The following is a 10278-nucleotide window of genomic DNA, read 5'->3' as shown; positions in this document are numbered from 1 at the left end:
CTGCATCAATCTTTTACTGCTCTGGCAGGATCAAATGTATCAGCTGAATGTAATATTCCAAAATGAAACATCTTATGATGTGATAACATCTGAAATATATATATATTTATATATGTATAAAGGAACAGTCTTTGTTCTCCTGCCTGTGTGACATTCACTCGCCACTTCTGTCTTGCTTTTCTGTTAGAAAGCATCTGCTTCTGCATCACTCCTTTGATACCGTATATCCAGGAAAAGACAGTTTGAATGAAAAACACAGGATTGAGTAAAGCTGTGTTTATTCAGAAGATCCCGCGAAACCAGCGCTATACGCACCGAGTCTACTAAGAGACATAAAACGTGCGTACCTCTTATTCGATTTTCCCCGCTTTGGATAAGAAGTCAGAGCATACGGACATGATCATTCACACTAATGAATGCTGAACACCAGACACACATCACGTCCTAAACATATTTTTGGGTCTCTGCTATGCAAGACCTTTAATTCAGTATTTATTACCGTGCCTCATTAGTCGGCTTGCTTGCTATGACCTTTACAGCAGGGCAGCATTGTTCTGCTTTCTTTCTCCCTACTGAGAATTCTGCGTAGTGTCCTGACAAATTAACATCACTCAGGCCAAAAGTTGTGCGCACCAACATGATGCACATATTCGTGCATTTTCCTTTCCCCCCACGTGCACGCTCATCAGTTTGCCCGCCTATTTCGGTGATGCTGCTGTGCGCAGGTCAGCGAGTGAGTGTATGCGGAAAGCAATCTGACTCCAATATGTGGTGAGTGGCCCCCAGCAGTGCAAGGTTAATCCAGCGACTGTGTGCAGAGCCTGCTTGAAGAAGGGGGCATGCAGGAAGACATAGACGAGCTGTCAGAGACAGAAAAAAAAGATCCTGTCCTGTTCATCTTCAGTATAATGGAAGACACTAAAAGTTCAGCAAGACAGAGAAGAAAATGCAAAGAGGCGGGTAGAAGAGGTGAAGCAGCTAAATGGATGCCAGGAGGCTGATGGCAGTGGGTGAGGAGGTCCAGATAAAGACACACACACATGCACATGCATGCGTCTCCACAAATTGTGTTCAGTGGGTGCTCTTGGCACAAAAGTCAATGCAATACATCTTCAATTGTTCAGTCATTCAAACATCTAAGACTGTGAGCAGAAAGAAGAAATCGATGTGAAGAGAGAGCAGGAATACGACGTGCTAACGCCACGCTAACAATGTCTTCTGTCACTGACAGTGATGCCCTCTAATTTGAAGGAACATCGATCACTCAGAAAAGCTTCGCGGAGATTCGACGAATACAGAGACTGTCGCTTTGTCAAAGCGGCACCCGGCATAATTCACCCAAACAATCAATTTCACTTTTCCTTTCTCTGGCCCTCCCTCACTCTTTCATTCTGGTTTTATGAGGCCATTGAGGAATTACTCATCCATAACCAGTGGAGGCTCTAATGATGTCTGTGAGATATTTCTCTCTCTCTCTCTCTCCCTCACACACACACACACTGTCTCCCTACAATATTTAAGTTTGTTGAAGCCCAGTTTTTTGTCAGATGTTTAATAAATTGGCTCTTTGTGGAGGTCAGTGTTACATATTTTCACATGGTGCTTAATCTTGGTCTAACACTCGAGTTAGCGAGACGGTGGATGCGATCAAAGCTCGCTCAGATACTGTAAAATGATTGGAACTTTGCCTTTTTTGCACCATGATAAGACAGAAATGAAGTTTTGGAAATTGCCAACTTATCCCAGAGGAAGCGAGTGTACCAGTCGAGAGCCTGTTTTGAATTTAAAAGGCTTACAGATTCACGAGGCTCTTGTGGAAAGTAAAATGCAATTTAGTTAGTGTGCACTGCGTGTAAATGTTAGCCAGAGATCAAGGTGTGAAAGAGCTGATAAAAGCAGGGGATTAAAACCCCTGCTGGACTTGTTTGCTCCGTGTTTAGCTTCTTCCTTTTTCGCCTGGATAGGAAGGTTTCGGTGCTCACATAATGCACAAAGTGACCACAAAGAAGCGTGACGACCTCAGAGCCACAGAATGACCATAAAGTAAGGATGGGAAATTATGTAACACAAATGTTTCTCAAGTAGAAATCAGACTTTTGTCTCGGAGGGATTTTTGCTTCACAGCAACTGGAATCTTGGTCTAACACTCACATAGGTGGCTAACAAGCTGTAATCCTATTCGAGATAAGATCAAACGCCCGAAATCTTTAGTTGCAGCAGGTATCAGAGGACCTAATGTTTGGCTCCAGTGGCCATTTCTCAGCTTAAAGCAGGCCTTTAAACATCAGAAGATTAGATGTGTTGAAGTGAGTGAGAGAAGTTTTAGAAAAGATTTATCAGCCCTTGCAAACTTCATCAGTGAAAGGCTGCCACCGCTGACATCCAGCATGAACGCTCGGTCCGTTCGCAGCTGCACAAAGAATTTGTGGTCTCTGTAACTGAAAAGCTCAAAATTTTTCAGGTTTTCATCTAATGTTTTTTAAGTCTTCCCAAAGGTCACTTGTGTGTTTTGATTCAACTGAAAAGTGAACTTTAGGAATTCTTCTTTTTCAGTTTTTTACCTGTCAAGCAACTAAAATATGAACTGATTTAAAAGCAAGAGGGAACTGGTATAATATACAGCAGTGATAAAGATTCAAGATGGGACATCCTGTCTTTCAGTGTCTGTGACTCTGTTCATTAAACACTTTAAATCAGGCACTGGGCCAAGGGCTCCTGCTGACAGAAGAACATTTTCATCTTTTATACAGAAATAAGGCTTGCATTAAATAGAACTTCATCCAAGTGACTCGGATGTGTGCACTGACGGTTTTAATTAATACAACTCTTAGAGGACAATTAATGTAAGCCTGTGTTTAATGCTAATTGAAACTCCTTGTTTGCTGCTGGTATAGAGCACACCTAGTCTGATCGCTCTACTTTAATTCCGCAATCCAGTCTGGCCCAGTATCAAGCAAGTGCATACCATCATTATTCTCTATTGTGTGCATCATTATACCCAATTTATTTATGTCAGCATTGCTGAGCAAAGGTATAGCAGCATCCCGTCTTCTCATTACACAGCTTTCCCCCTTGGAAATGTTTTATTCTGCAACAAATGCTGCAGATGTACCTGCCATGGAGGCAGACAGCGTCGCCACAGCCCGCTATAGACCTGCAGGAGCAGCTAAATGAACAGTGCACAGTGAGGAGGTTTGATTCGCCTCAGGTACAGCCTCTCAACTAAACGGTAATAAGCATTTAGCGGCCATTTAATAGCAGGTTGCACACAAAAATCACCCGCTGACAGTACTGTGACATGCTGCAGAGTTCATAATGGAATTCGAACAAACGATTTCTAAATGACTAAATTACTTTCGTGAAACCGTGGAGCTGTCTTATGACAAGGAGAATGTCATAATGATGCACACAGCTGCAGAAGGGAGCGGTACGGTACGGTCTGTCACGGAGCTCCATCCAGACCACATCCACAGATATAATGACCAGTACCGCACCTGGACCAAACCTGCGCATCTTTATGTGAAAGCTTCATCGGGATTATGAGAGGAGATGTGCAACTCGAATCACGGATTGGACTCATGAACCAGTTGACTCGTGCAGAATGAGTTTTTTATTTGTTTGTTTGTTTGTTTTTTAAAACAATAAAACGTAATAAGATAACCTCCACTTTAAGCGATACCTTAATGAAAGACCTTAATGGCGTAGGAGACTGCAGGATGATCCCACCCAAAATGCACGAAACGAAGAGAGAAAGCTTGGAATAAACAAAATGCCTTGTTCCAGCAGCGACGAGTCATGCAGAACGAACAAACAGCTGTAATAACAGGCTCTTATTGTCTCCAGAGTGGCACACGAGCATTGCTCATTATCTCCAGATTTAATTCATTAGGAGTCCGAAGATTTTTAAGCTTTTCTGTGAAAGTTTGATATGGCTTCACACATGACTCGGTGCACGAGAGACAGTTGGACATTTTTCGTTTTTTTTTTTCAAAATCATCATTTCGTCTGTACGAATAAAGCACACCACGATCCAGTCTACTAAGCGCAGTGCTCTGGAGAGGATCCACGCATTCCGCGCAGCAACACTCACGACCTCGTGTGAAATAAAGAATATAGAGCCTGTATACAGTACAGAAACCTATAGCACCACCTAACTGATCCCGCATTTGTACTCACCACAGAGCGAGTTGGCGAAGCCGTACCACACGCAGCCCCGTTCCCCTATGAGCCACCTTCCTTGCGTGCTGGCCGCGAAGCTGAACGGAGTCCCCAGTACGCACACCAGCAGGTCGCTGATGGAAATGTTCATCAGGAGCAGGTTGATGGGCGACCGCAGCATCTTGTAGCGGCAGAAAAGAACAAGCACCAGCAGGTTGTTAATAAGTCCGAAAGTGCCGATAAAGCCCAGGCACACAGCCACTACCAGGTTCCCAGTCGGGGTGAGAGCGGTCCGGTATGATCCGCCCCCCAGGTGCCCTTCCCCGGCTCCGGCACACAGAGCGCTGTTGAAATCCGCGCAGCCGCTCAGGCTCACGTTGGACACGATCATGGCAGTCCTGGTGTCACTGCGGTGCCACACCGAGTGACCACGGTAGCTAATATATCATCGGTATTTCTTTTTTCCCCTCCTGTGTGGAAAAAGAACCGTAGCCGACAACACTTGTTGCTTTAAAAAGAAACGTCAAATAGAGCCAAGCGGACAAGTGGGGTGATAAATAGTTGTTGTTTTTGCTCTTTTTTTTTGGTGGGGATGTCAAAACTTTGTCTTTGTTCAGGGGGAGGGGGGTGTTCGTAAACAGGAATATATCTTAAAAAAGAAATGAAAGAAAGAAAAGGAATAAAGTTTGTAGGCTTTGCTCCACCGTGTGGATGTCTACAGTGTGCACTCGCACTCTTTCCGGAGACGCTCCTGTCTCTCAAGCAAACACCTTCTCTCTCTGTCCGTGTTTAAATCACCGTGCCCCACTCTCCGGTAGCTGATGTTCGGTGACTGGGAGGGTGTGTGGGTGGAAGGAGCGGCGTTGGGCATCCAGCAGCATCGACCAATCGGGCGATAATGGCGCTCCTCGAAGAGAAACGCCAACCCGCTCTTGCTCAGAGCGCGACTCGACGAAAAGTCCCGCTCAATAAAGTTTATGGAGCTGCTCTTCCCCACCACCACCCCCGCCCACCTCTGCTCTGACGTCCTCAGTGCAGGTATCGAGGCTCGGCGCTGTCCGGGGTGCTGAACCAATTCCACTAATCAACGGTGCGTCCAAGTCTGCATGCATGTAAATGAAGTCAATACCGTAGCAGTAGAAAGGTAGAAGCCCCCGGCTCTTTAGTATATCACCACCAGTTATAGCATTTCACTGTCTTTATTTAGAAAGCATCTCTCGCAGTGGGAAATGTTGTGCAGTCTTTCTAAATCAGGCACAAAAGCAATGAGCCGCCCTAAATGAATCAGGTGAATAATCACTCCGGCGTTAATGGGGAGATTTCCAGCCGACTTTGGGGCTGTTTTAGATTATAACGAGGTCACCGTGCAGCACTGGGTTTGAGCGGAAGGTTGAAACTCTGCGTGTGAAGTCACAATGTACAGATGTCTGGGCCTCACCCGCCTCCAATCTGCCAGCTCTGTAAAACTCCATGAATTGCATTTTCAGCCAGGAATAACGAGGAGCAGTGAAATGCTAAAACATGAGTGTCAGGCATCTTCTCTCCTGGCGTCCATATATTCCGCTGCAGGCAGAGAGGAGTCGTAGCATTTGTGTGCAGATAGCACACCCTGCACTGCTGAACCTTGACTCACTTCTGAGTCAAACAAGCGCAACCTTTCCTCCACATGCTAAACTAACCTCTCAACTCTTATCTCTAAACACGCGCGTGGCATGTCTGACAGATAATGCAGTTGTTGTTTTTTTCGTTTGTGCGAGGAACAGCATGTCGCCTTTCACTTTGATTTAAACGGAGTTTTATGTTGAAGCGACAGTAAGCAGATAAAAAAAAGCTGAGTGAACAAATAGATCAGTTTGCATCAGCAATAACATAACTTTGAGTCTCTTCTGGTTGTTGCAGCTTTATGTGTCATGTCAGCAGACACAGACAAACAGTACACACAAAAAATAATTAATAAACCACCAGTTCAACGATTGTCAGCAATTAGCTGACGATTAAAAACAAATCCTGGTAGCCAGACAAATATCGACTGCATGCGAGTGGGAGGGCAACAATTTGGTGCTAAAGCAGTGTGATAAAAATATCCCTCTTTTGCATCTCTTGACTTTGCATGCAATGGAAAGTTCCAGAATTAGATGGGGAAACTTAGTCTTCCCTTCCCAGTGTGTTCTAACACTTTCCACCAAATAGGCCCCTTGTCACAGTGGAGCGAGGTAATTACCTGTGAAAACTGTACAGTGACGTTTACTCTGACAACATCTTCCCCATATGCAGGCCTAATTGAGTTGAATCAAGACACTTGGGTTTCTGCTGTGAATACCACCCTCATTTAATCATCGCAGTGGGATTGGGCGGTTGGTATTTAGGTGGGTTTCTAGGTCAATTTGGCGACTGTGCTCTGAGGAGATGTCCAGGACGATGAAGTGCAAATGGGGTCAGAAGGTTGTCTCAGAGATTCTGTTTTATGTGTAAATCAGAGGAAAAGTGCTAGCAGAATGGTGCTTTATGGATAATATCACATTTAGTTGATTTGTTATGGACTGTTACCTGTTTGGTCACATTAAATCTGTCTTGCTGTTCCCCCAAAGAGACACACAGTTCTGTCACTGTAGCCCAATTTCAGAGGGGTAAATTGTTACATTTATTAACAGAAAGTATTTTATTAGGTAAAAAGGACATGTTCACTTTCTCCGTGGTATGTTCAGACCCAAATTCACAATCTCGCCCTGTTCTGCTCGCCCTGTCCCACATTAAGCTTTCAATTGCTAGAGTTTACATTTATTTATGAAAAGCACTCACACATCTGGGCAGCCGGCTGTGTCATTTCCACTTTAATATAACAGTATATACTAAAATGAGTAATATTTCTGGAGTTATTACCCCATTTATTGAGATGATATTCTCTCATGTGCTTTTCAGCAGGCCAAAGCTGCAATTACACCAATATCTGAGCTTTAAGTTGAGTTAGAAAACAGCCATGAGTTCAGCAGCCAAGCCAAGCTTTGTACAGCTCTGCTGGATATATCATAACTTCTCTTCCTCCAAGTTTGCCTTTTCTTGTTGTCTATATAACTGTGAGGGGCTGAGCTGGTTGGACATGCGGACACAGGAGGTTTTAATTAAATGACAAATCTACAAAATGAATAACAATCCAGGGCTCTTACAAACGTAACAATACAAATTTAAACTGAACTGACCAAGCAGGTTTCCCAGCTTCCTTCATCCTCCCCATGCTTCCTCCTTCCTCCTACATCATTGTTACCCTCACCTCTGATGTTGACCTTGTGAGAATGGCCTCTGCTGCTCTGCAACTTAATGTACCACGGGCTTTAGGGTAAGCTCAGAAGAGGCGTGATGCTGTGGATCATATCAATTTATTGTCCACAAATGTAATACACAGGCCCTCCACAGCCCCTACTTGAGACCCGTGCTTTAAGTGCTTGACACACAGCTTGTCATGGCGTGATACAGCAGAGGAGAATATATGATGGTGGTGGGAGGTGGGGGGATTGTCTGAGAATAGATTGTGAGAGGCACTCAGGATGCGGCTCAGCATTTTGTGGCAGACTGGCAGGTGTCAAATCAAGTGCATGTCATCGCAGCTGTCCATAACTATGTGCTGAGGTCATTTAAAATTCTACAAACAATGATCATGGTGTCTTTAAAGCACACTGTTGAACTTACACATATGGTTGCAGTGGTGGATACTTTTATTAATATTTTTAATCATCTCATGTTCATGTAATCTCTATGAGCCGAAAGTTCAGTCGTCAGACTTTTCCAAATACCCGGAGTATTTTTTCCTGCTCTCGGCTCTGAAACATGTCAGTGAAAAAAGAAAGCCTGCTTCTCTCCTAACAAGGAAGGTGTGGAAGGGGTTTTTTGTTCCAAATTTCAATCAGTTTGGCTCAGATAATATTCATACCAAGCATCAAAAAGGTTATCAGTTTGATTTTGAATTTCCTTTTTCAAGTCATTTGCCTGTTACACCCAATCCAAACTGATTATGACTATCATGTCTCAGCGATTATTTCATGTACTGATATCATATGAAATTGTTGACTCTTCACTGCTGAGCTGCACCCATACCTTTGTTTGCAGTTTTTGTTTGGTAACTATGATCAGTTACTTGTGAAACACATTCCTGCACATGGCAGAGTGCTGTAATTCACTGTGGAAATCAATAAGAAGGTTTTATTTCACTTTCTGATGTAAAGAGAAAAAATATCAGACTTCGGAGCAAAGATACCTTCATTGGCTGGCTCACCGGGGACATTAAACCTGCCTTTGAACGCATTTAAAGCACCAGCAAAATTAAATGGTAAATGGACTGGTTCTTATTTAGCACTTTTCTGCTCTATCTGTGCATTCAAAGCACTTTAAATAACTTGCCTCATTCACCCAGTCACATAAGCACTTTTTTCTACGCTCTTTCTACCTAACATTCACACACATTCTTACTTGGGCTTAGACTCTTGTCCAAGGATATTTGGCATGCAAACTGGAGCAGACAGGAATTGAACTGCCAACCTTCTGATTAGTAAGGTAAGAATGGGTTCAGACTATAAAAACACTTTTATTCTGTTTTTATTTGGCAGGGTAATCACTCACATAATTAAATGGATGCTCATTTATTCATTTCAGTCATAAGAAGGAAAATGTAGTACTGGAGTAATTATGATGGTGCAAATATTTTGAAGTGACACAGTCCTGATGGCTGTCATCTCTCTTTACAAAGAACATGTGGCATAAAGAAACCTTGAAAGTGGCTCAAAGTCACTGTTAAATGACACTTGTGCATATTTATGCTTACAGAAGGTGCAGAATATATACAGAGGGGCCTCAGGGACAATAACTCTAAGGGGACAAAATAGAATAGTTTCCCCCAGATTATAAGTCCAAACAATCTTAAGTTTCACCTTAAGAGTGAAGATCTTATGTCTAACCAAACAGCTTAAACACAGCTGAAACTGAATAGATAAACAAATAAAGAACTTTTATTCAAACTCACAATTAAACTTCAAGGACACCAAGATTGCAAACCTTTGCCAACTCAGCTCACTTATTGTATTTCGTATATATTTATTTTCTTTACTTTGTTCTTTTAAACAAACTTTAAGAAGTTTGTAGTGCAGTAAAAAGTCAGATAGGGGCAGCATGGCTTTTTGCATGTCTTTACTCTGATCACACAAACATTGCGTTGGCGTAGATAATGAATAACAGGTTCTGATTTATAAATAACTGTACATAAATAAAATGGGCTTAGTATTTATAATCAGGGATGGGACTCGAGAACCTGTATTCCTTGCAATTCCTTGGACTTGGTCCTCTGCTTGCCTGTCCATCCTGTTTATCGGGTGAACTACAATCAGCTGATTTCTGTTTGAGTGCCAGAGGCGGAAAACAGTGGCACAGTCTGCAGCGAGGACATGTACACTACTTGTATTTTTTGCACGATAGTACACTGCAAACAGCATTCAGAACAGAAACAACTGCATTATGCTGTTAACACAACTTTGGCAGTTTGCAAGTATGCTAACACTAAGCTAGCTAAGACCAGGAGTGATGTTAAAGCTGAGTAATTGTCCAACCCTACCTGTTCATGTTTCTACAGCAGAATCACAGTGGCGATCAGTTTCTTTGTGTCATTGTGCTGGTTTTCTGCTTTGCTTTGTGTTCATGCCTAAATACTAAGAGAAAGATCATATGTGTGTTCTCTTTACGATAGGGATTTGTGTTGGTGTGTGGGACTGTAGGTTTATATTGTTAAATGGTAATTATGAGACAATGTGTCATTTTATGGAGAGGGTGAAAATAATATAATGAGTAGTACAATGTAGAATACTCCTGGGAGTAATTAATTCATGTACTTCACTTTACTTACTATTAAGAAAAGTAACAAGTGCAACACTGATCACAGCAAAGAGGGGAAACACATCCAACATGTACAAACATTTGACCACACAGCAATGCAACTAACTTGCATGCATGTAATGTCTTTGATATGCTTCTTGGAGATGGCGGTGACTCGATAAGGAATCAAATCGATAAGGGATGTCAATAATGGAATCGAAATCGCAAAATTCTTATCAGTTCCCATCCCTATGTATAATATTATAC

The 10278-nt window shown here is 42.7% G+C and overlaps 1 protein-coding gene across 1 annotated transcript in view; it reads right to left on the bottom strand.

The window, feature by feature from the left end:
- Positions 1 to 4549, bottom strand: part of tmtopsa (teleost multiple tissue opsin a) — a 75357-nt gene extending 70808 nt beyond the window's left edge. The window contains exon 1 of the mRNA XM_005741958.1: positions 4177 to 4549. Within this exon, the coding sequence (XP_005742015.1) occupies positions 4177 to 4549 (373 nt within the window). The remainder of the gene's footprint in view (positions 1 to 4176) is intronic.
- Positions 4550 to 10278: the final 5729 nt, after the last annotated feature.

The sequence above is a fragment of the Pundamilia nyererei genome, unplaced genomic scaffold, assembly GCF_000239375.1.
Source record: "Pundamilia nyererei isolate P.nyererei 1_Seehausen unplaced genomic scaffold, PunNye1.0 scaffold00115, whole genome shotgun sequence".
Taxonomy (NCBI): domain Eukaryota; kingdom Metazoa; phylum Chordata; class Actinopteri; order Cichliformes; family Cichlidae; genus Pundamilia; species Pundamilia nyererei.
Note: the sequence above shows the minus strand (reverse complement) of the source record. Positions and strands in the feature narration are given on the sequence as shown.